The 27529-nt window shown below is 32.8% G+C and overlaps 2 protein-coding genes across 6 annotated transcripts; one reads left to right on the top strand and one right to left on the bottom strand.

Annotated features, from left to right (window-relative positions):
• The first annotated feature begins 9565 nt into the window (after positions 1-9565).
• LOC126697265 (uncharacterized) lies at positions 9566-18813 on the top strand. Of its 5 annotated transcripts, none has more exons than XM_050394177.1 (8): positions 9566-10178; positions 10495-10665; positions 12317-12433; positions 12529-12687; positions 13614-13673; positions 13907-13969; positions 14367-14485; positions 18590-18813. In XM_050394177.1, exons 1-7 carry the CDS (start codon positions 9984-9986, stop codon positions 14448-14450), a joined length of 849 nt encoding a protein of 282 aa, XP_050250134.1. In that variant the 5' UTR covers positions 9566-9983; the 3' UTR covers positions 14451-14485; positions 18590-18813. The 5 variants fall into 5 exon arrangements, with proteins under 5 accessions (XP_050250134.1, XP_050250133.1, XP_050250135.1 ...); XM_050394176.1 differs by having other exon boundaries at positions 18514-18813; XM_050394178.1 differs by lacking the exon at positions 18590-18813 and adding an exon at positions 17759-18044.
• Positions 18814-21532: 2719 nt separating this feature from the next.
• On the bottom strand, positions 21533-25296 carry LOC126697264 (probable aquaporin PIP2-5). The gene is made up of 4 exons (XM_050394175.1): positions 24896-25296; positions 24152-24447; positions 22192-22332; positions 21533-21991 (listed from the first exon to the last, which is right to left on the bottom strand). The coding sequence occupies exons 1-4, from the start codon at positions 25194-25196 to the stop codon at positions 21869-21871; spliced, it is 861 nt and encodes a 286-aa protein (XP_050250132.1). The 5' UTR covers positions 25197-25296; the 3' UTR covers positions 21533-21868.
• Between the last annotated feature and the right edge of the window lie 2233 nt (positions 25297-27529).

Raw genomic sequence — 27529 nt, 5'->3', positions numbered from 1 at the left:
TTTAATATAAAAAAATTGGACTTTCAAGCAGTGTAACACAATAAACTTTATACTAGGCAAAACAATGGATGCTATTAAAACTTTAGTTATTTAAAGAAAAAGTCCAAGTGTAACACAAAAAAAAATAAATAAATAACACTATAAACTTTATACTATCCAGAACTATGGATGCTATTAAAACTTTAGTTATTTAAAGAAAGAAGTCCAACAATGTAACACGAAAAAAAAAAATTCCATAAATGTTATTTAAATTTTAATTGGCAGACAACTAGACATGAATACATGATGGATGTGAGAGTGGGACTTGAACTTGAAGTAATAGTGTAACACTATAAGCTAGCTTAGTTTGGAATCAGACATATAGAGAAAGAGATTCTTAAGAACTTAAGCCTTAAGGGCGCAAGGTGAGAGAGGAGAGGGGATTACAAATGGCTTGCTACAAATTGGGTTTAAGTGGCTGGCGGCAACTGCTTGATTGGTGAGGCGTCTAATGATGAGACTTGAGAGGGCAAAGGCCAGCCAAGCTGAGAGGTGAGAGCAAGAGAAAGTGAAGGCCAGCGGCCAGAGAATAGAATGAATTTATAGCAAGCAAAACTCAGAAAACCTAGCATAAAACAACGCTGTTTTGCTCCTTTTTTTTTTCTTTTTTCTTTTTTTTTTTAAATAACAAGTGAAACAAAGACGTTGTTTTAAAAAAAATTAAGAAATCTAGTGAAACAACGCCATATTACTTCAATTGAAATTTATATCTCTGTATCGGTTCAGTTCGGCTCATCCTCGGTTTTGGACATTCTACTCCGACGTTTGCACTGCACTGGCATCGGAAATCGCTTCGCCCTTCGCTTGCTAACATTGGTACTGTCGGTCGGTTGCAGCTGCGGTTCGGAATGATCGGTGTCGGTCGGTTTCCTCGATGACAGTAAGCTTTTGCACACCCCTAATTCTAGCTACACAAACACAAGGTGGACGGATATCAAGGCCACGTAGCACCCACATGGCTTAAGTGGATTCCAAGGAATCCTAAATGGAAATATCTTGCACCCTACGATTGACCCTGGTCAATGGAATCCCTATATGGAAAGAATCCCGCAAAATACGTACATTTATAAGGATCTTCCCCATAAGAAAACATCTTCTTACTCAAGAAATAAAGGTTGGTTCTACACCATTATAAAAACCCAAAGACCTCAGAAAACAAGGTACGCATAATTTACCCTAGCTCTGACACTCTAGAATTGTGAATATTCTCTAACTTAACCTTCGGAGGGTATTTGGCTAGTACCACACCAGTACTCTTTGTAAAGTTTTCTCCTTCTTTGTTGCGTAGATTTTTTCTAGAGTACGTGAGGACTACGTAGCTTACTGACGATTTTCGGCATCATCAGAAAGTTTCTAAAAATTAACCATCCATTTTGAGAAAATTTTTATGGGAAATTAGGGGTGTCAATTCGGGTTAGTGTGTCGGGTTCGTGTCGTGTCAAGGTAGGGGTATTCGACTAAATGGCTCAACCCTAACCCGACCCATTTAATAATCGTGTCATAATCCTTCAACCCTAACCCAACCTGTTAATAAGGCGGGTTGACCTGACCCAACCTATTTAACATGCTTAATAAACGAGTCGTGTTGGGTTGACACGAATGTAACACAACCCATTTCAACCTGCATAATATTAAATATAGCATCCATCTAGAAATAATTTTTTTTACATCCCAAAAAGCAGTGCATACACTTCAAGTCTTCAACTCACATTCAAAATAATATAGTTCAACAAAAATATAACATTCATTTAGAAAATAAGTTCTTTACACTCCAAAAGAAGTGCATACACTTTAACCCAAATTCAAAATAACTAAGTTTAACAAAAATAAAATATCATAGTTCAAAAAAAATATAATATCTTTAAAACTCGTCAAATGCTAAGTATCAATATTAAAAGAATTTGAGTAAACAGTAGACTAATCCTGACTATTATCACGATTATCATCCATAGATTTTTTGTTGATGTCCAAATTCATAATTCATAACATCTCCACAAGCTCATCCAATTTTATTTGTGCAAGTTCTATGCCAAAAAAAAAAAAAAAAAAAAGTCTTAGTAGTTCTAGGGTCTGTAAAGTTTCAATTTCTAATTATATCCCTTGTAAATTTTTGTAATTACTCACTTTTATTTTTAAATTTAAAATATATGTTGGATATAAAAGGTATTTGACAAATCTAAAATAAAATAAATATTTATTTGTTAAATGAGTTAAACAGGTTGTGTTAAGTGGGTTATTTCGGGTCGACATAAATAAATTGGCGTGTCAAACGTGTCTATTGTGAGTTATGCGAGTTGACCCACTTATGACACATTTCTTATCGTGTCGCTTTCGAGTCGACCCGTTTATGACCCAAACCCATTAAGGTCCAACCCTAACCCGAAAAAACTCGTGTCGGGTTCGTGTCGTGTTCGCGGGTTGGGTCGAACATTGACACCCCTATGGGAAATTGAAAAAGCTGTTAAAACAATTTAATTACTTTTTCATTTTTCCGTTAAAAAATTTCCTTAAATAGTTTACTAATGTACTCCATAAGGGAGTAAATCCCAATTATCTAAACCATTTTTAAGGATAAAATTGATTGACAACCTACTAAATGGACAGGAGTATGTAAGGTAAAGTTGGTTTATTAATTAAAACGCATTAAGATTCCTTGAACAAGTAAGATACTTTAAACTTATCCCAAAAAAAAAAAAAAAAAAAAAAAAAAGTTAGGATACTTAAATATTTTCCCGTAAATTTAATACATAATTTTTTTTAATACCGCAAACAAATATACACATTTTATCTATTCTTTCTCAATTTTAACGTTTTGTTAGCACCAAATCATTTTATATAACAAAAAAAAAAAAAAAAAAACTAAAGTACTAAATTGGCAGGAAAAAAATTAAGATGATCTTAATGCAACCAAAAAAAAAAAAAAAAGTTTATGAGGCTTTAGTGCATTTTATCATGGAGTGGAAAATTTGACACAACTCGCAAATAGAACACGACATAACACGAAATTAATAGATTATAGATTGAGACTTAACGGATTCGTGTCATATTCGAGTTAATACTCTTAACTCATTTAATAAACGTGTCGTGTTCGTGTCCAACCCATAAAACTTGTTTAACCCGTTGTAGAGGGCCTTTTTGTGGTTAAAGTGGGCTAGGCTGCCTCCTGCAGTATTGGACCCGAGTATTCTGAGTAAGGGAGTTGAGACCGGTTCAACTGCAACTCAATTTGGTCCGACTTGTGCGCAAACTATGTCTCGTCTGTCAGGAGCACGCTTACGGCGGGTAGAACGTGGTGCTTATCCTTTATTTCTACCACAAAAGTAACTTTTCTCCAATTTCTGCCGCAAAAGGAACTTTTCTCCAGTTTCTGCCGCAGGACTGACTTTTTTGCTATGTAGCAAAACTTTCTGCTGTGCAATAAAGCTTCCTGTTGTGCATTAAAGTTGTCTGCTATGTTTTAAAGCTGTCTGTTGTGCTTTAAAGCCTTTTTCCATGCAACAAAACCTTTTGCAATGTGAATGACTACTCTTCATTTTTACTGCAGAAATACTTTTCTACATCTTGCACATAAACAAATCTAAAGCCCAAAGAAAATACCCATTAAACAAATGTTAGTTTAAATGGGTTAGCATATTCTCAAATATATACATACATATATGAGTATATATACTTATACGTATTCACATGTACATATATAAAATATATTTTGCAGAACATGAGAAATAATATATGTATATATATATATATACTTATGGCAGGATAATGATTAGTTTGTGTCAAAAGTAAAACACGTAATAACAAATAAAGAAGAAAGCTTCCGCAGAAAAGGTTTAACTAGTATAATAGCTAACACGGTACATATAATGAAAAGGTGCTACAGCAGAATAACTAGTACAAAAAGTAAAGATACCACAGCAGGATAACTGATGCAGCATACGTGATAATAAACGCGCTACAGCAGAATAACTAAATACAGCAGATATAATTTATAACGAGAGAAATCAAATATATTTGCAATCAAAATCAAGTATTGAATCTTCCCATAGGATAAGTAAACAAAGAAAGAATCCAAACCCCAATTTGAACAAACTTGTCATAGGCTTTGCCATCAAAGTTGTGCATTTTGGAGAATAGGCCTAAATGGCTACTAGCTATTACTTTTGGGGACATCAAAGAGTGGGTTTGCTAAGAGGGAGGGAAAAGATGGTCTATTGATACATGCCCTTATTCCTGCCGTATTTTCTCTCTTTGTTTTACCACTTTCTTTCTTTCTCTCCGTTCTTTCTTTACTCTTAGTTTCTTATTACTCTCCTACCGTGGGTTGTTCCCCTTTTTTAATCTTTCCTTTTCTTGGGTACCTCTCTCTGGGTGCTTACTACTCTCTTACCATGGGTTTTCCTTCTTAAGTGCTTCCCTCCATTGGGTCTCCCTCTTTTAGTGTTTTTCTCTCTTCCCCTGTTTTTTCCTCCTCCTCCCAGTCCCCCTTTTCTGCCATGGTTACCTTCCTTTTATAGCAAACTGATTCAATGGGATTTCTCCCTTTTACCCCTAGGGCTTCACCAACTGTTTTTTAGTTTGTTGTGGGTATCCTTTCAAGATTACCCACTCGCCCATTGGTTGCCTAGACCACTGTCATTGTTCAGTTCATGTCTGCTACACCACTACTCATTTCACGACAAAATTCCCTTTTGTTTGTTCCTGCTGTATACCTCTACCTCACTACCTAGCTTTATGGCATGCATCAGATGGTCTCAACCATTTATTACTTCTTTTGAGTAAGATACCATCCCAGTAAGATATATTCCCAAAAGAAGTCACGGCAGGAAACCAAATATAGACCCCATTTTCCCCCCACCACCAAACCAAACCAAACCCTCTGAATCCCCTTGACCGTGGGCCCACCTCCTTTGTATTGGCTGGGTACAGGTTAGTAGTACCGTGGCCCTTCTGTGTTTGTCTCCCACGCCGTTTCTGCCGTAGCAGATTAGCTTTGTTTTGTTCTGCTGCGTGGCTGTATTATTTCTTTACGCGTTTCCTGCTACATTTGTCATTTTCCTTTAGTTTGGTTTTTCTTTCCTTCACGTGATTCCTGCTGCTGACACTTCCTGCCATTCCTTGTTTCTTTTCAACGTGCTTCTTCATATCAGTTCCCACGCCTATCCTTTTACACAAAAGAATTTAGGCCTTTGTGGGCCAGATAATGTTGACTAGATCAAAAGAGTCTTGGGCCCAATTTGTCTTTGTCTGCCGAAGCCATTCTGCCAGGAAACTGTATTATGCGGCAGATCTGTATTCTACGGCAAATTTGCGTTTTGCTATAGATTGCTTTCCCTTGCATTTCTTTCTTTGGACCTCTCTTGCTCTTTGATCTTCTTGGTGGGCCTTTGGGCCTTGCTTTTTCATTGGGCTTTATTCTTCATGGGCTTTTGGATATGGATTTGCAAAAAATGGGCATCAACACCCGTTTAATTAAATATCATTTTACTAATATAACAGTCAAAATTCTAAAAAACCCTAAATATATAAACTTATTTGTTGTTGTGATTTATTTTGTTTGACATATTGTGATTGGTTATTTGTGATATTAAGATATATTTTAATTTTGAATGATTATTTGTGATGCAATTACTTGTTAGTTTTGAATTTTATATTAAAAAAAATTTATTTGTTTTAGATCAATTGGGTTAATATTAAAATTTGTTTTTGCTTTTCACTTTGATAAAAGTTAATAAACAGATCGATACAACTGACCTGTTTAATAAACAAGTTGTGTTAGAGTTAAGAAATCTTGGACTGTTTAATAAACATGTGGGATTAGTATTGATCTATATAATCAAATACTCATGGGTTAACACAACACAAATTAGACACGCAAACACGAATTGGGACTCTTAATTTTATCCTAACTAAAACCACCAAATCCCCTCTCCTTTTTTTTTTTTTAATAATGAAGAGACTATATTATTCAAGGATCAAGAATAACGTAGTACATACTTACCAAAAAAGAAAATAACATGGTACATCTAATTAAAAATAAATAACCAACTTTTTCTCAAAAAAAATAAATAAATAACAAACCAATTTGTAGGCCTTTTGCTAAAGTAACACCTCATTTATTACTAGGCCTTTTGTTACGCTCAAAACATATCAGCTTTATACAAGAGGCAACTCGAAACCTAAGACCAGCCACATAAAATAATCTCGAAAATAGCTTCTTCTTCATTTCTTTTCTTTATATACATTTGATGTAGATGAGTCATTAAAGCCAGTTTAAGAACCTAGACATCATATTCAGCAAAAAAAAAAAAAAAAAAAAACCTAGACATCAAAGATTCCCATCCAAGTTAGCAACTTCCCATTTGATGATCTCAAAGTCCCAATCACTTAACCCTTTCAATAATGAAATTGTAGAAGAGAAGTCTTTCCCACTTTCCCAAAACCTTTTTTTTTTCTTTTTGAGAAAGAGAATTAATAGGCCACGTTCAAAGAATAGAACAGGTATTTCCCTAGTTTCCATAGACTTTTTGAAAGGAAAATGATAACTGACGTCGTAAAAGTATTAGATTAGGGATTATTTTTAATAATATTTTATGAAAAATTATAATTTAACTAATATTATAGACAATTTTTTATTTTTTTCATAAAAGTAGTATCGAATCTTTTCCAACATAGTTTAATAACAAGGTTTTTTTTTTTTTTTTTTTTGGACTGAATAACAAGGGTTTTTACTAAGGCATATATTAATAAGTTATTTTAGAAAATTTTATATGAAAAAATAGTTGATTTTTTTACAACTTTTTAATTTTTCTTTAAAAAACTTAATGTATATCTTAAACATACACATTAATCAAACCTTATTGATAAGATTAGGAATTATTTTTAATAATATTTTATGAAAAATTATAATTTAACTAATATTATAGGCAATTTTTTATTTTTTTTCATAAAAGTAGTATCGAATCTTTTCCAACATAGTTTAATAACAAGGTTTTTTTTTTTTTTTTTTGGACTGAATAACAAGGGTTTTTACTAAGGCATATATTAATAAGTCATTTTAGAAAATTTTATATGAAAAAATGAAAAAATAGTTGATTTTTTTACAACTTTTTAATTTTTCATAAAAAAACTTAATGTACATCTTAAACATACACATTAATCGAACCTTATTGATAATTCCGTTAATATGACCCGTTGCAGTAATCTTGCCATAAACATTCGTTGGGATTGACTCTTAGGTTGTCTGGATCTGAACTCATTCCCAAAATATCATCTACTATCAATATCAAACGGTCTCTCCTTTAACTAGCTTCCACTACTTTCGATTCTCCCAAAAAGGAAAAAAAGGCTACCACTGCTTCCACTTAACACGCGCACAACACACTACTTCAACTTTCTATGAAGTTTTGCAGGTCATCCACTTTTCTTTTTTGGATGGAGGGCCTGCCCAACTTAATTTGGGACTGAGGTGAGAGGTTTATGTTGGGCTTTTTATATGTATATATTAATTAAATAAATTATTTAGTGTTAATTAAATTAAGGTTAGTTTGATGTATTAAATACTTAATTTAATGAATAGTACTAATTAAAACTAATGTTAATTTTATATAAAAAATTGAATATTATAGTTTTTTTTAGAGAGAGTTTCAACTTATGGCGTTCGTTCCTGATGATAGCCCTTTTATCATCGAACCAAAACACCAATCAATTTTTAGTGTAGGCAGGGATTGAACTCTAGATCTATTATACAATCATCAGAGATTTTACCAGTTGAGCTAACTGGAATCCACTAATTGAATATCATAGTTGAAAAAATTTAACAAAAGAAAAATAAAATTTTAAAAAGAAAATTAATTTATCTTAGATATATGACGATACATAATTAATTACATTTATAACCTAATGTATAATCTATGATATTAATTGATGTGTGGCTTTGTAGTAGATTAGTTTACAAATATAAAAGTTTCAAACTATTAAGGGAGATTAATCATTATTGATGATCTAACACATTTGTAAATTTCTTTTTAAAGCCTTGTTAGAAATAAAAAAGGAAAATACTAAAGGTACTATAAAATGTTCACAATATAATATAACAATAACAGTGGTTGATGAGCTTCAATAATGTAATTGATGAATATTTAAAATACTTTTTTGTAATTGGTAACATGTCAATTTATAAATCTATAGTAAAATTTATGATATCCATAACATCACTAATAATTAAAAGTGCACAACCTTTTGAAAAAATTCATATCTTTTATAAAATTTTAAGCCTTTTACAATGGAATGGAGGCCTTTTTGTAAAAGGTAAATATTTTTTGTAGCAGGGGCCTTAGGCCTAGGCCTTGGGCTAGCCCTGTGGATGGGTATATAAATATAAAAAATTGAAGTTTTTACAATCAACTCTAGAGAAATACTCAAAATTTATCAAATTCTAGTAAAATTAATACATTAGGAGGTGTCTAGACTTTGAGAACAACCTTTTTTAGCTAAAGTATCAGCGCACTTGTTGGTTTCTCAACAATAAATTGAGCTTAACTTCACAGCTTTGAAAAGTTTAGATGGAACTCTTACAGCCAAGTTTAATGTTTTGGATCCATGAATAAGAAATATGTTCATTATTGAGGAACTCTTACAACCAAGTTTAATGTTTTGGATCAATGAATAAGAAATATGTTCATTATTGAGGATTAGAACAAGCCCCTTGGACATCCATTTCCATAATAAGGTTCCTAGTCCCTAATTTCCCTAAGCAAGTAGTAGAAAGATTAGTTCCTCTAAAACCTAAAACTTCTATGATTACATAGCTCAGGAAAATAGTTGAACATTTGGCATCATTGGAGCTTTCCATATCCAAGAATGATGCCAAGGATCTAGATTGAATGGATTTAATCCCTTAGAAACAAGATAGGCTCATTTCAAAGAAAAGTAACCATTTTTAGAAAATGACCTTGCAATAGAATCCTCCTTATAAAAAAAAAAAAGATTGGTATGAGAATGACTTTAATAATCTGTGTGAGCCAGCCAGAAAGGACAAATGAAAGAGTAAGAAATTACATTGCCTATTAGCATCCATAAATTGGCAAACCTTTAGAGCATCATCATGATGTTGTATCGACTCTTGAAATCAATACAGAGACACAGCTTCTTCTTTTTTACAATAATTGACCATGTTATACAGTATTTAATCTATATCTATATATATAATAATAGGTGAAACAAAGAGAAACTCAAATTGCAATTCCAAATTAAAACCCTAATTTTATGTCATATGTCTACATCTATGTGGCAACCAGTTCATAATTATCCTTCCAATTATTCAATTAAAATCTGTAATTGAAGTTAAATTTTGCTCTATGCAACTAAATGTACGTAGACCCATTCCCATTATTCATTAAAACCACTTTTATTTATAAGATCAAGTGAATTACTTTGTTAATTAAGTTTTTTCTTGATTTTGCAGCCATATGTGAAAATCAAAGAAGCTATTTTTATAGCCAATGAATTCGCTGATTTCACAAGAGTCATAAGGCACTATGAAAGGAGAGATTAAGGACCACCACCATGCTAGACCATCTCCCACCTTCAACCCAGCCTCTTGCCAACATGTTAGACGAAGCAGAACCCAGCGGCTCTGCCAAGCCGTCGAATTCCTTCTTGGTACTGAGCAGCGACGGCGACGATGACAAAGCGGCGAACGAAGATTTGAGCCTAAAGATCGTCGAGAAGGCGCTGTTGATGCGCGCAGCCAAGTTGGTTCCCGACGCCGTCGTCCATTGGTTCTTTTTACTCGTGAAAAAAAGGAAGAGACTCCATTGTTAAATAACGGCCAAACCAGCCACTAGAAAATAGAATGCAACAATCACCTAACTTTATATCTGAGGCAAAACTAACGCATACATTAAGTGTAAGAGTGTGTGAGAATCTCAAGTCAACTATCAACCATGGCTGCAGCTGTAGCTATAAGCAGCACAGTGAAGTACGGGATCATAGGTGTGGGAATGATGGGCAGAGAACACCTCATCAATCTCCATCATCTTCGCACCGAAGGCGTAGCTGTTTTTGCTATAGCTGACCCCCATGTCCCTTCCCAAGACCTTGCCCTGCAATTAGCTCAATCCTTTAATTGGCCACTGAAGGTACTGTTGCATTGCATTCGATTTCATATAAAATTAGATGGGAATTTTTTTTTTTTTGGGTATATTCAATTTTGAATTTTTATTCACAGTATTGTTGTTTAATTAATTGGATCAATGCTTTCTCAAAAAAAAAATTAATTGGATCAATGATGGGCATATGAACTTTGGGATTTTAAATGTGGTAGTTCTACTCATATAATTACAAAACATTCAAGTCCTAATGAGTATATTTTATTCTTTAGGGGTCTTATCTTGCACACTAATTTAAGAATTAACGCCTTAATAGAGGTTTTAATGACCTTTAAAAGTTATGAAGGTTTTTTCGGGGCACCGGGAGCTATTGGACAGTGGTCTCTGTGATGTACTGGTTGTGTCAACACCAAACATGACCCATTATGAGATTCTTATGGATATCATCAACCACCCGAAACCCCATCAGGTATTGGTGGAGAAGCCATTATGCACCACAGTTGCTCACTGCAAAGAGGTTAGTAATCTGGTTGTGTGATCATCTCTATATAGAGCTTATCTATTATTATGGCTTGTCATTATATAGATTGTATAGTATAACAAATCACACTGTATACGTAAGATGGGGAAGCTGTTTTGGAACATTATGCCCATTTGTTTAGATGCGCTGTATTAAATACTTGAACTTTGTTCAATTGACGATTATGGAATTGTCACAAATTGTCTCACTTTTTGGTGGCTAACCTGTGGTGGTAGGGAGTCTGGAATTTGATTTGGGTCAATGACTTATGACTTCAGGAATTAATGGGAAGATGAATATGCGATTTAATGGTCACAAAACCAATATGACACATGAAGCAAATAATTTACTAAACAAAACCAATTTGTTCCATGAATCCATGATGAAAGTAGCATATGTCACCATTTTTTGAATGATATACAATTGGTGGGAACTTACATGATCAATGTATGAGAATAGAGAACCAAACACTTAGGCCTGATTGAGTTGAGTTTAATGTGAACTTAGGCATTATAGTCATTTGAGGCAGCATTCATTAGATTGTAGCATTTCCATGTCATGAAGGTGATTCCTTAATGAGGCAGTTAGCCTAATTTTGGAAATTTGCATCACGTAGATAAAAATGTAAGTCATTTTCCTCATTTTAAAGAAGTGCAACATGATTGACAATAAGGTACCTTTGTTTCTGTGCTACAGCTATAATGCTAATGGATATAGTCAATATTGCTTCTAAGGTTTGAATTTCCTTGACAACCAGATGAGCCATGGTGAAAAAGTTGTGAACTTTCACAATTTATTTGTTTAGCAGAAAAAGGAAAATCGCTAGATTTATTTGGTCCAATACTATTTTATCAAAATTCTTTTTTGCAATGTGTCGAGAAGAAGGAAAAAAATATAGAATAAAATGACTGAAGTTTATCACAAACAGAATTATAACTTATTGACCAGCACTCTACATTAGTTAGTTGATTGCCTTCAGCTATAATTTGTAACTGAATTACATTTGAATACAATTGTGTAGCTAATAACTTTAGTAAGACTTGCATGCTCTTCCATTTTGTTTTAGATTCTAGATTTACACAGTAGTTTAGTTGTTTCTTTCTCTGTTTATAGGTTCACAACATTATGTTCCCAATTAAATTCAAACACATAGCTGTATTGAATTTAGAAAAATGCTAAAACCATGGACTATTTTACAATTTTTTTTACACACTGCTGATGCGGTGAATGGTGATTATTGGTAAGCAAAAAAGTGATGATAATGGTGGGCAGATGTGAACCAGTAAGAATTTGCCACATCCATAGTTTGTAAAAATATAGTAAAATAGTTTGTGACTGTAGCATTACTCTTGAATTTAATTGTCTTTGGAAAATACAGCAATATTTGTACTTCATTAGATTTGAATATAATCAAGAACTTAATGTATAGCATTTAAGGAATTGTACCCAAGTTTTGTCTTTTTTATTTGTGTATATATATATATATATATATATATTTTTTTTTTTTTTTAATTTTGATATTTCTATATTGGATATGCGGATATAAGTTTCCCCATTTTGACAATTGAGTAAAAATGGACTTTTGGCTTACTTGGTGGGTCATGAGAATTTTTGTATATGACTGTTTTGGAAACTAATATTGCCTTAGGTTGTTGTTGTGAACGATAAAGAGGAGGAGGAGACAGTGGAAGCCTCAAATATGGTTGAGCCTATTGATCTAAATTCTGTTGAAATAACCGACAACATTGTGTTTCGGAAGCTTCTTGTGAGTTCAAATATTTGCTCTCAAATGCCAATTTTGAAAATACAATTCCTATTGAAAGGCTTAGTTTGGTATCTCTATGATTTCCATTCTCTCAGCGGGGGCCAAGGTATTTTGATCCCCCAGATAGCGGTTGGGGAGCATGCTTTAATTGTGGTGAAGAAGGTCATACAGTGGCAAACTGTACAGCAGCTAAGCGGAAGAAACCTTGCTTTGTTTGTGGGAGTTTGGAGCACAATGCAAAGCAATGCTCAAAGGTTCGTTGAATGAATATTGGATTTTTATTATTATTTATTGTAGGACTTATTTCTTGCGCAACTAATTGTTGTTATATTTACCCTAAGTTGTATATATGTTTTGCACATACATACATACATGTAATGTGCACACTAGCTCATGCATATGTGTTTGTGGGTGCTCATGTGCATCTGTGCATTTATCTATTTATGATGGGCCTTTGATTCTGATCATCATCCATATCTGGGTGTTTGATTTACTGCTTAGTTCTTTTTCAGGGACAAGATTGCTTTATCTGCAAACTGTCTTGAAAAGTACAAGGGTGGCTCTTTAAGTTTGAAAATTTGTTTAAAATGCGGAGATTCAAGACATGATATGTTTTCATGCTAGAATGATTATTCACCTGATGAACTCAAGGTTTTTTTCCCCTTCCCTTCTTTCATACCCAAAGAAAAAAAAAAAAAAAACCAGTCATTCTGCCATTTTTTTCTACCATTTGGAGAGGAATGAAAAACAAAAACATCTCATGTTAGGGAAGATAGAAAGACATCTCAGGCTAGCACCACCAACAAACTGACTTTCGAGTCTAATTTTCCTCCATCTGTCTAAATTTAAGTGGGATCAGTTGTAATTACGCTCACTTTCATTTAAAAAAACGTTGTGCTCCTTTTTTTTTTTTTTTGGCTGAATAAAACATTCTACTCTTCCACAATAATCACACCCGCATATTTTTAGGTTCACCTCCCCTTCTACAATAATCAAAACCCAAAATCATTTCTCTCCTTCAATATACAGCTCCCCTCTTCTTCAATGAATGCTATGGAATTTCAAAAGAATCTCTCGGTATCAATGGTTACTTTTATTTGAGTTTTCCTATTGGATAGGTTTAGGTTTGATTTGTTTTTGTTTTAGGTTTTAAAACACAAAATGATTGAGATTAGAGCAGGTTAAAGAGATAGTGTTCGTGAATGTCGCTGCCACCATCATATTATCAGAACTGGCGCCGGTACATTCTTTCCCCCTTTTTAGATTTAGTTATGAAATTTTTTTTTTTTTTTTTTATAACATTTAGGTATGAAATTTGATATTTTTTAAAAAAATGAAAATGTTTGGTTTCTCAATTTTTCGATATTTTTTTTCCTATTTTCGATTACAGAAATCACTAAGCCTTTCCCTGTTTTCTAATATCTACGTTCATAGTTTTTTTTTTTTTTCCCTTTCTGGGGTCTCTGATTCTAGGAATTGAAGTTGCCCTCGAATTATGAAGTTCTTCTTCGGAAAGTATTTGATGATTGTACTAAGGTATTGCTCTCTCTATCTCTGTGTGTGTGTTTGTCTTCTGTTTGGGTGCTGAGAAAGTGTGTGAAAATTAAAAGTTTCGAGTTTTTAGATATGGTTTTTGATTGGTTGTGATGGGGTTTTCGTTTATTAGGAAATAAATACGACCCTATGATGGGGTTTTAGTTTATTAGGTTTTGAGAAAATGAGGGGTAGAAAATAAATTTTAATTTAGGAATCTTAGACTTTATTTTAATTAATTGAGAGGGGAATAAAATTATTTGGTTTTGTTGTGATAAAGTTTTGGTACCTCCCTGATATGGCTCTCTGGCTTATTTCCTGTTTGGATTATTCATATTATATGATTTTCTTGATATGGATATGTTTCTGATGGATTTGTTGAAAAATTGGCTTTATGCAGAGAGTTTGGCTGCATAAAAAAACGGGTGGTGTTTGTTTGTCCATTGCTTCAAAAGGGTTAGCAATCACCGGGATAGGTGATTGAAGATATTGGAATCATATCCCAACTGAAGAATCTAGGTGAGATTCGTTCAATTTTTTAACCCTCTTTTTTTAGTTTTTATGTATATATTTTTCAATGGAAATGGGAGAAAAATTGTATTTTTCTTCCGATGTATGTTTTAGATGGACGATCAAAACTCCAGCCAACTGTGGAATTTCCTTGCTGGAATTTGTCTGAGTAGGCTTTTTTTTTTTTTTTTTTTTTGGGTGATCTTTTCTATCAATTATGATTGAAATTTTAAAATTTATTGTGTGATGCTATCATAATTGCAAGTGGTTTCATAAATCATAATAACTTTATTAGCAAGTTTTCTTAAATAATAAATACGGTTCATTTTGAAGGATGTCCAATACCATTGAGTTTGTTTGGAAGTTCTTAATGTTTAAGGCAGTTCTTATTGGTAATAAAATGACCATCATATTATTGAACTTGAAGTTATGCTGTCTTTGAGTTGGAGTAACACATTTGATCCTTTAAAAACTAATTGCTATGAGAAGAATCATGACAAGCCTGAAAATCCTCCCTTCAAACTTTCCATTTTCCCTTTTCTTACATTGTTGCTGTGCTGATCCAAAAGTAGGCATTTGTAGTCTCTTAATTGCTATTAAAAGTGTGAGGAAAATTATTAAAATATAACAAGATGCTAACTTTTGATTTTTGCTTGACTTTGTGATTCATTAGATTGATTAGAAAAGCTTTGAGAAATTAAAAAGCTTTTGTTGGTTTTTGAAGTGTTGCTTCAGTTTCTCAACAGTGGAGAACTGCAAAGCTTTTCATTTGTTCTGGTGCTCTTTTTGCAATTGTATTTGCTAGAATATGCTGCCTTATTTCTTGGACAACTTTTCTGCCAAATTTGTTTGAAGGAATCTCTGCCAATCAATTACATTACATAGCGATTTAGATGACCACCTACATCTATTAAATAGTACTATTCGGTAAATCATCTACACAAGGCACATGATTACTAAATATGTCATGATTAAATACATGTGAATACCTGTTTTTTATCATTTCTTTTCCTGCTTAGTGTAATGGAGAGAATCTTTTGGTTGAAGTCCAGTTTGTCTTCTTTTCTTGGTTTGCATGGGATTGGACATTTATTAATATACCATAAACTGGCTGCATCTATCCTCTCTCTCTCTCTTTTCTGGGGAATTTCAAATTTTAGATAAAGGCATTTGATTTTCATGGGAATTGAAACTTTATGGAATATGTATGTATTGGGTCAAATATTTTCAAATCTTAGTATCTATCTAGAGATGATTTCTTTGAATAGAAGGGTACCCCATGCATAGCGCAGGTAATAGGAGGAGGTGCTGCCAAGTTAGGAGAAAATCACGCTTAAAATTCTAGCACATATACATATTAAAAGAGAAAAGTCAGTTTTTTTTTTTTATAATTTTTTTTTTTTTTAATTCCTAACCTACGTGTCACATTTTATTGTCATTTTGGAAGTTGTATTGCGTTTTGTGGTGTAGAGTTTAGGAAATCCTTATTCATATTTGTGTTTGGCCTCTTTGTACTTTGTAGTTTAACAAATTTAAAGTAATTATACTTTAATTGTATAAATAAGATCTATTCAAGGAAAGGGTATTTCTAAATTTAAGTTAAGCATATGGATATGGTTTCTGTGGGGGCCGGTTAGTCACTAAAATTATTAAAGTCAAGTTAATTGGGCCTGCAGTCCATCCGAGGACGTAAAATTGTCCGAGGAGGCCCATATCAGGTCGTAGGGGTAACCGAACAAAAGGAAGAGTAGATGTCACGCAAGGTGAGTTCAGTATTCGTCCGAGAACAAAATTCTTCTCGGCAATATGAGTCCGAGGATGACCAGGACGCCACCTTGTTACAAACGTATTTCGGAGCTACGTCACCACTAAAAGTGGGATAAGGGACCAAGGGTAAGAAAGAGAAGGCGAACAAATATCTATAACAACAGCTGCCTCCGCATTAATTGCCTCCCAACCAACTCTCTGGCTGCATTAATGTGGAGGTGATGCCTGAACAGTGATGAAGTAGTCTTACAGCTGCTAGTATGAGGTTCCAGAAGGTGTTAGATGGGACAGAAAGAGATCCCCTGAACCCAACTTACACGTGTGTGGTGAAGATGATATGAAGAAGACAGTATATAACATGAAAGAAAGCATTGAGAAAAGGGATCGGAACATCAGAAAACAAAGAGTACTAAGAAGAAAGCCTTAAGAGCAAAAGAACTGAACTTGTTTCGAAAGAAAAGATTAATCGTTATAACTTTGTTAACCCATCTATAAGCGTGTGGTTTAATCGTTTTTTCTTTTAGAGTTAACCTAGTTCTTGAACACCCACGCTCTACAAATTTTATTGTTTGGACCTTTAACGTACGAACCCAACACCAGTTTGGGATCGTTACAAATTGAGTCCTTACAGTATCTAATGTAGAAAATATTTGCGTGTTAATTAATCCTTTGAATAATTTACAAACTCATTTATTAAGGCTTAGTAGTCATAATTGGATGAAAATTGAAGAAGATTTTCATTATTTTATATTGTGTTAGTTATGAGAGGATGAAAAATGAAAGACCATGTTACTTAATGCAGAAAAGACCATGTGGACACAGAAGCTCTTACTGTTTTGTATGTGTTAGCATATGGGACAGTGACAATGGTTTTGGATACCACAATATTGATTGTAAATTTGTGACTATCAAGACTTGATTTTACACAAATCTGTGAGATTTTCCTGTTGGGTGATTTCACAAATGTTAGAGTTGATTTATCATGTTCATTGTGTGTGCATTATATTTTGATTGCTTTAATATATTGTGTTAAGTTATCGTACAATCTAGGATATGTTAGCACTTAGCACAATTAGGCAAAATAAGGAGTTCCTGTATAATATTCCATTTTTTAAATCATCATTTATGAAATTATGTTTAGTTTATGAGAATGTTGTGGGCTAAAATTTTCCAATACTTTTTGTAATACCCAAAAGAGAAAAGGGAAGGAATGGGGTTAAAAAGTAGTGATAATTTGGGTTTAATCTACAGAAACAATAAGAGATATTTCTTTTATTTTAACTTTTTATATGCTTCTTCATACCCTCACACAAATTATGATACATACCTCAAAGCGGCTCTAACTAATATTGTCATATAAGTTTTAGTTTGGTGTGATTCATTGTGGTTCCTTAGAATAGCAGATATGGTGTTTGAAATTGTCATGTAAGTTTTAGATTTGTGTGTTTTAAGCTTTTATGTGGTTTGTAATTTTTTTTTTTACTTAGGTTTGTTTCTGTGTATCATTTTTTGTAGGTTCTTGCTTGGAACAAATTAGTAAATGCTTTAAAAATAAAATGACCTTAGCAAATTGTTAGTGAGATTAGTAAAGGGCAGACTATTGAAAGCCAAAACCGTAAAGCACTCCATTGCAGAGTGTACTATGCAAGCCATAGTCTAGGTATAAATTTTATAAATGTGGTTTTTTTTTTTTTTATTAATTTTATTGGGTTTCTTTATGTGAGGAATAATGGTTAATGGGTGTTTGATTAATTATATATTGAACTAAATTTACAATGATGGGCATGGATATCTAATGTTATCTACACTTTTTTGTGTAAATTGTATTGGATTCAATTGCCAAGGTTAGATCTTTTTGGGTCCTGTTTATTGTGGTTGTTTTAGTGAAGAATAATGGTTAATTATGCATTGAACTTAATTCACAACAATCTATACTACTAGACATTAAGTACATTTCTGTTGTGAATTGATGTAGACTTGCTGACCAGTTATGCATGGCATCATAATTCAGCTTCCAAATTGGTTTGTAACAAAATTGCAATAGAACTTATAATACCTAGAGCAATTTTCATGTGAATTGGAATTACAGGAGAGGATACATTATATGAGTTTGTAGTAATACTATTAATACTGAATAGAGATGAGTCGAAAGGGACTGTTATTTATAAAGGTTGCCTTTTAATATATTTTCTTGATGGTTTATATATTATCTAAATTACAGACCTATTATCTTGCCATTATGTAATCATTGTGTTCATTTTTTGTGTTAGGTTTCATCAAACTCCTGACAAATTCGGTGCTATAACTATTTTTTACGGTGATATTTTGGATTTGCTTAATTTTCAGGTGGCTTATTAGAAATAGGCTCTCAAAGATTAAGAACAAATGTCCGATCATAATATTATTTACAACAAACCCTTGATGAATATCCTCCTCAATGTATTGACTCGACTTTGAAGATTAGTCCCAAATGTTTAGACAATGATGTTATACCAACTCATTTGGATATATTTGCACTATTTTCTAAATGATTTCCATTGTAATAAATTGTTATTATTTGTTTCCCCTTATTTCTAAGTAAGTTAGGATATCAAAGTAAGCCAAGTTTTAATTGCTTTGAAGATATTGCATTTTTGCATGCAAATAGAGAAGCATTCTAGAGAATTTCCTTCATTCAAACTCATTTGAATGCAATGGAAGTAATAAAAGTGGTGGTTGCTCATTTCATATGTTCCTCCAAATGGTCTATTGGAGAATGGAAGTACATACGTGATGTGAAAACTGAATTAAGGTACAAGCCATATCATATAAGGTTTGCTTGCCTGCTCAACTGAAATTATGCTTAATTATCATCTCCTCTTCCCCTCCTCCTTTCATCTGCTCTGTCTTACCCCACCACTCATTCTCATCAACAACTTCCATTTGCGCATAAATATCGTTTTCAAACCACAAAAATGGAACAAATAATATATATATACTGCTAAGTTTTGTTAATGAAATTTTCTGATTAATAATATGAATTTAGACTTAACTGAGCCTTTTAAACATGAATAAACTCATGATTAATAATATATCCATTTCTGTGCGGTAGCACGGATTACATACTAGTTAGTGTATAATGAATAATTGTGATAGATTTAAGTAAAAGTGATTTTATTTTAATCAAATCATATCAACAATTATGAGAAATATTGTGTTCTTAGCATTACTTAAACATGACATTGTTTCTTTAATTAAAAAATTGGTATTGTTTCATACTTTCTGTTAATAACATCAAAAAAATGAATTGAGTCCAATTTATGAATTTTTTTTATAATTTTAATTTTTAAATTAAATTTCTTAAATAGATAATTTTCCATTTCAATACTAGTATGAGGGGGACAGAACAGATCATAGATAGATCATAGATGCTTCATTAATTTGTACCCAGGAGAAGCCCATGGGCTCATTAGTTTTGTTGGGTTGTTTTTCACCGGTGTTAGATATATTCCAGATATCAGCGTTTTGTTTAGTAAAGACTTAGGGCCTCGTTGTGGGTCAACTGTAATTGGATCTATTTGCTCTCGGGGCCTTGGTTTTCTGGAGTTGTGTGCAAACCCGAAACACCTTGGGCTGAATTGGACAGACTCTCTTGACACTTAATTTGGGCCTTAGCTCAGGGGGGCCGTTAATTTTCAGCCTGTACATTCATACTCATATTTTTTATAATTGGCGCACTTCACACTTCTCAATTTTCAATTCTCACCTCACAGGGCAGCAATAGATTTAAGTGATCATTTTTTATATTTAGATATTAATTAAATAATATTTATTTAACTTGAATATTATAATTTTTTATTTAAAACATGTTATATATTCATGCTTTTAAAAACTCAAAGTTACACATTAAGTTTTTATATTTAATTTTACAGACATCTCATTTTTAATTAATGATAATGTGACTAACCTTACTCAATTTTCTCGTGATATAATCCCTTAAGCAAAATTTTATCAATTTAAATTTTGCAATACATTCACTCTTTTTTTTTCTTTTTCTTTTTTTGATGAATGTCCGAACTCCTAAGAAATGGCTAAGCTACCATGACCTAGAGTGTGCCCTATCATCTCATAAAACCTAATTCAGTGTGGGGTTTCTAAAAGGTAGCAGTGTAATCAATGGCTATTCAATATTTGCATACGCCATTCAATAACAATTAAGCTTCAATTAATTAGTACCAAAAGTTTTTGGGTTTTCACTGTTGCGTATAGCCCACAGAGTTACTTGCCAAATGATTTTTTTAGTTTTTTGAAAGAAAAAGAACTCATACAATGAATATGAACCAACAAGAAACCAATCTTCCAATTATCCAATAATTTAACAAAAAAGGACATCACCCTGACTTCAGCTTTAACTATTCATTTTCTGCTTTCTCTGCAGGAGCAGAATAAACAGTTACCTTGCTTTCAGATAATAAAAGCTAGAGGGAGAGAGAGAGAGAGAATTAATTAATTAGTAGTGGCCACAAAGCAAAGAGACTGATAGATGCACATGGATGCTAATGGCGCGTGCATGGGCATAGTAATTAAATTAATTACTTCCTAATTCTGCTTAGAACAAATGCTATCTGACAAGTCGAGTAATGCTCTCACACGGAAAGTTTGTGTGCTGATTTACCAAATCGTGAAATTCCATTTTTAAATTAAGCCAAAAAATCTTATATTAATTGATTACGACAATACGACCAGATTACCAGGGAAAAGAATTTAAATTTATTACTTATTGACCGAATTAGCATGTGATTAAACGGCAACATTAGATTAAGCCCACTGAATCTCTAATGTTAAAGCAAATTTAACTGGTAATGTATGACCTAGCTGGGTGTGACCCACCGCACCGAATCCATTGTATTTGACAAGATACTTATGTAAAGTTTAAACCGCTCTTATGTCTTTTTCCTTTTGTTATCATAGTAAATCTCCCTCCATGTTGCACTTTAATTAGCCATATAGGCAAGAGTTTTTTTGTTATCATAGTAAATCTCCCTCCATGTTGCACTTTAATTAGCCATATAGGCAAGAGTTTTTTTGTTATCATAGTAAATCTCCCTCCATGTTGCACTTTAATTAGCCATATAGGCAAGAGTTTTCTTCTTTTGGATTCGACTTTTTAAGTCACCTGATTTTGCTTCTTTTTCATGATGACATAGTTAGACTTTGTGAACAATTAGGATTCCGAAGATTGCCTTTCATTATACCACTAGGCACTACTATTGAGTATTGAGCAATTTCAGTCTTTCAGACAATAGAAAGTGAACACTGACCAACATCCACATAGCTCAAACTTCACTTAAAAGCATAAACGAGTACAATGTGCCAAAGACATAAGTTGAAAAGGACAACATATAAGTAAATTCTAGAAGAACAAGAGGGATAAAAAAAAATCGGCCCCTTTTCTCAAAGAGACTTTAACCTACACTTTTATGCTCCTTAACCCTCTTAAGGAAATCAAGAGAGCCAAAGAAACATTCATACACAAGCATAAGCACAACCCTACTATTCTTTTCTAAACACATCAAATCCTTCTTCCAATGTCATTTCTCAGTAGAACCACGAAGAAGGAATCAAATAATTAACCCTCTTTGTTAATCAAACATGGGAGGAGTTGCTCCTGAATGACCCAAGAGCTTTCGCAGCACCAGCTCTCAAGATGAATTGGTGGTAGAAAGCTGCTAAAGCTGCACCAATGAATGGCCCAACCCAAAAGAGCCACTGGAAAAGAAAATAACAAAGTATAATTAAGTGATATACAACAACGAAATCTGCTGAGAATTTATAGTCAACTTCAAAATTTTACTAGGACTTAAACTTCGATCGTTAGTGTTATATATACTAGGAATATAATTAAATGACGCAACAACTAAACAACTTTAATAACAATGCAAATAATCAAAATAGTCTCATATACTAACATGGTCTTTCCAGGCCGTGTCATTGTTGTAGATAACAGCTGCACCAAGACTCCTAGCGGGGTTGATGCCAGTGCCAGTGACTGGGATCGTGGCCAAGTGAACAATGAACACCGCAAATCCAATGGGGAGTGGTGCCAAAACCTTCAATTTCAGGACAGAAGACAATGTGTCAATAAAATATCAATTTGATAATATAATCCATAGTCATTTGTGGCTAAGAAATAGTCCAAGTCTGAGGACACAAACAATCTACAATTGTAATTTTCTAATAGTGCCCAATAGTCTACCCGTGAAGCAAAATAAAAAACAAAAACAACTTCTTGCAATATTGGAATCACACAATAAAGGTCACATTGAAAATTGGGATTAGATATTCATTATACCAGAAAGCCTACAAAAAATAATAAATTAAGTTTGGAATTTTCTTTATACAAAATAAAATCGTAGCTGATTTGATTCGTTGATTGAGATGAAGGTGGAAAGAATCATACAGTGTTTACAAGGGGAAAACGACATCGACATCATTAATATACCATAGGACCCACGGGGCTTATGACAAGACTTAATGACACCAAGACCTCGTATAGAAAACACCAAAACGAAACACGCATACGCATTCAACAATATGGAGAATCACTCTCTGAAAAGGAAGCAAACTATGTGACCCTTTTGCATATGCGCTATAGCAGAAACCACAAATCCATGGACCCCCAAACCTTAGCCTGAATCTGAATGGCGCATGCTACGTTACCATCATGTGTCAATTGGTTAAAAGATGAATTATTAAGCTCAAAATATACTAGACCCCGAAGAGTCTCAATTAAGTTCAAAAGCTAAAGCGACTACTGTTGGTGTTTGGGAAAAATTCCACGAAAACACTTGACCAGAAGGAAAAAGAAGTATTTTTAGCTCCAAATATCTATCCATCCATTTTCTGATATTTGTTCCAAGAAATTAAAAGCTTAAATCAAAAAAATCAGAAGCTTAGGGGTGTTTGGTTTGTGTTTTTAAACAACCATTTTCAGTTTTTAAGTAACATTTCACGCATTTCAACGTACTTTTTCACCCACACATATTTCTATAAATATTTTCAAACAATAATTTTCAATTTTTAAACACATGTACCAAACGGGTCCTAAGGTCTGTTTGGAGATCCACTTATATTTTACTAAAACTTAAAACTTTTAGCTAAAAGTAACGTAAATAAAAGATAAAAGTGAATTAAAATAATACAATGAAACCTATAAATAATATCAAAAAATGCCATAAAACTCATTAATAATAACAAAAATTAAAAGTTAAACTAATTTTTAATTTTTACTAAACACACCCTTAGACAACATTACACATATTTCTACACACTTTTTCACCCTACACATATTTCCAAAAAATCTGAAAACGGTGGTTTAAATACAGTCTTAAAAATTTTATTTTATTTTTAAAAAAAAAAACTAAGCTTGGTCGAGTTTTACATTCTTGGTTCTAATATTTTTCAATTAAGGGTTGTGCTTTGGGAAAGGATAAAAGTTTTAGTTCCAAACCATCAGTTTGTGTGTACAAGTAATACTCTTTCTGGAGCCGGTAAATGGTACCCAGAGATTGAAGCTAAATTTTTTCCTTTAAAACAAATAGGACATAACAGATCTTTTTATTTAAATAGATTAGATAAAATATGATTATTATGTCAAATTGCCCTTTACCTTAAGAGTTTTTTTTTGAGAAACAACCTTAAGAGTTTAACACAAGATATCAACCAAATTTTTTGTTACTATACATAAAAAGATTTATAGCTAACTGAATCTCAAGAAAAACACAAAGGACCCAAAACGCTTTTTAAATAAGAAGCAAGCATTAAAAAATAAAACCAAAAACAAAAAAGCTTAAAATATAGACATTTTGATACACACAATTCCCAAAATAAAATTGCATGTATAAACTAGAGAAATGATAAGGTACATACAGGAACGTGTGAATCTCTAGCTTTCCTCTTGGGATCAGTGGCAGAGAAGACGGTGTACACAAGCACAAAGGTCCCTACGATCTCGGCGCCCAATCCAACGCCAGTGCTGTACCCATCTGAGAGAGAGTTGGCGCCACCACCATACTTTACATAATAGGCACTCTGAAAGGCCTTGACGAGCGCAACACCACATATGGCTCCCAAGCACTGAGCCACCATGTACAACACGGCCCGAATCAGCGACACCTTACGAGCCAAGAAGAGCCCGAAGGTCACTGCTGGGTTAATGTGACCCCCTACGCTCAAAAATAAGTTAACAAGTTAGCTAGTAAATAGCCAAGGTAATAGGCTTAAAATTTTATATCTTACCAATATGAAAGGCTTAAGAGACTCATAATAATAATTTTCTTCAAGAAAAAGTTCATAGATTATGATTCAATTCTTGAGAGATATGAGAAAGAACACAGTAGTTTAGCATTTTATTTTTATAGAAGATGATAATTGCTCTTTACGTGACTAGCTGAAAATTTTTTCTACAAAAGCAAAAACAGACACAGAGAAGGAAATAGAAAGAAAAATCCACCTGAAATCTTTAACCAAAAACAACCTTACCTGAAACTTAAAGCATCCTAAATTGTTATGTTTGAAAGCAAAGATGTACATTTTCATACAAGAAAACAAAGCATAACTAAAGAAGGAAATTGAGAAAGAAAGAAAGAGAGTGAGAAATGGAAACACACGCACCTGAAATCCCAGCAGTGCAGTAAACAAGAACGAAAATCATGCCACCAAAGGCCCAAGCAATCCCAAGAATACCAACACCACCACAGGCATCACCTTTCAAGGCAGGGTCAATCTGGCTCTTGTAGCCAATCACGGTCAGAACCGTGACATATAGAAAGAGCAAAGTAGCTACAAACTCAGCTATCAAAGCCCTGTAAAAGGACCATTTGGTTAGCTCCACAGGATCGAACAACGGTGCTGGAGGTGGGTCGTGGTAGTCTTTGGCTGGAAATGAGCCATGCTCTGCAACATCCTTAGTCATGGTTAATAGAAAAAAGCAAAGGATGAAGCTTTGGTGAGAGAGAGAGTTTATGGTTTTGGTGTTTGGTGTTTGGGTGTGGAAATGTGAGAGAGTGTAGGGGTTATATATAATGGGAGAGGAATAGAGGAGAGCATTGAAAGGACAAGGAGTTTTGGTTTCAAGTTTAAACAGAAAGGATTAGGATTTAATTACAGCAATTTGGGTACTGAAATATGCTACTAAATGCTTTGGTTTCTTTCGCTTTCACAGACCCCACTTGACTTTACTACGCTACCTCCCACTTAAACTTAACCATTTTCCTCGTTTCTTAAGAGAAACTTTTCTCTGCCTCTGTCTTGTATTTTCTGGCAAAGTCTTGTGCATAGCACTTACTATATGGTATGTGCCTTTGATTTTTATTTAATTGTTTATATATGTGGAGAAAAAAAGAATCTTCCACTGCTTTTGGAATTATGCTATTTAAGAATAAAATGAGATTTTCTTTTATATAAAAAGTTTTAATTCTGATCACTTAAAAAAAAATAAAAATCATGTTATAAAAGAAACAAATTGCACATGAACAGTTTGAAATTAAGTAAAAAATAAATTGTTTATTTATGTTTGTTTATTTAGCAAATGACTTAAGTTCCAGCATATAACTTTAGGCAAAATTACAAAATGAGTCGAGCTCAAATGTTATGTGATCATGAACAAACTCATGAGTATAAGACTTCATTTAGTTAATTATATGTATGCAAGTGTATATATGTGTATGTCTACGCGCGCATGTGCGCATCATGTTTGAATAAAAATATATTTAAGATTGAATTGAATAAGTTTGTAAATAAATTCATAAGGTATTGAAATGTCATTTGAAATTTAAAGAGAACATAAATAATCCATAGAAAATTATTGAATACTCCGAAAGTATTATAAATGCGTACTCCCCCCTCTCACAAGAATCGTGGGTCCCACCATAAAATTTATTAGTGGGATCCACAGTTATGTGAGAGAGTAAAGTACGTATTTATAGTACCCTATGAGAATCCAATAATTACTCATAATCCATTTTGTAAACAATACAAAGTTGGTGAATATGTTTATGTTTTTATAAGTTCATAAACAAAAATTGTTATATTTGATTAGCTTGGGCTAAATTCGAGTTGGTTCAATAAGAAAATAAGCTAAGATTGAACATGTATAAAAGTTTGATAATGAGATCAAACTTAACTTTTATTCAAAATAAAATTAAATGAACAATCCTGAATTTTTAATACTTAGCTTGGTTGTTCTAGTTAACAACAATATTAAGAAAGATTGAAACACAAATCCATCAATAGTAAAAGTAACATTTATTGGCAATGTTATTTAGTGACACTTACACTACTAATTATTCAGTACTTTGGGGCACAATAATATTACACTTTCACCACTTATGTAATAGGATATCCAACTAATAAAATTTTAAGTGTTACTTACTGTTCATGTGAAATGAGTGAGTATAACATTATTGTATTAATTCATAAAGTATTGCAAACATTTTTTTTACTTACATTTCCATTTGTTTCAATAAAATATGTTATATGAAGATAGATTTTTGCATTTTCCTATGTTTGGTAGTACCATAAAAATAAAATAAATGGTCAAAGGAAAACTATCTCTTAACTTCCCTTCTTTAGCATGGTATGAAATAGAGTTATTTTTTACTAAAATTTTATGAAAAACAACTAATCTCATGCAAAGCTAAATAAGGGAAATCAAGAGATAGTTTCCAACTCATTTTAATGTCGCTAACAAACAAAGGAAAATAATATAATTTTCTATAAAATGATTAATTTTTCAAAAAATGTTGATGTTGAAACAAATAGAGTTTGTTATTAAAAAGGGAAGAGTAAAGGAAAGGAAAATGATATTTGCAATGAAGAGGGAAAATTTTAAATGATTTGAGTATGTCCGAATGAAATGAAGAATATAATTGAGGAGAGACAATACAAAAAAAAAAAATTTATATTCCCTAATTTGGCTTGCAAGGAAAAGAGAAAGAAAAGTTAACCATAAATATAATTCAACAGGTATGTTCCCCAACGACAAAATTTGGCACCATTTTAATTAGTCAAAAGGGAGGTAAAGTGTAAATTAATTAAGTAAATTGTTTATATATTTTTTTTATTTCTGTCCAAATTTGGTGATATCTAAAATGTGAAAAAACACGATTTTATGAATCAAATAATAAATAACGTCAAACTAATATGAAAATTATACAACCTTATTTGATTTGCGTGGAAAAGAGAAAAAAAGAAAAAGGAAAAAAAAAGCTAACCATAAATATTAATTTGACAGCTATATCTCCAATA

This window comes from Quercus robur, chromosome 8 (genome assembly GCF_932294415.1).
Source record: "Quercus robur chromosome 8, dhQueRobu3.1, whole genome shotgun sequence".
Classification (NCBI taxonomy): Eukaryota; Viridiplantae; Streptophyta; class Magnoliopsida; order Fagales; family Fagaceae; genus Quercus; species Quercus robur.
Note: the sequence above shows the minus strand (reverse complement) of the source record. Positions and strands in the feature narration are given on the sequence as shown.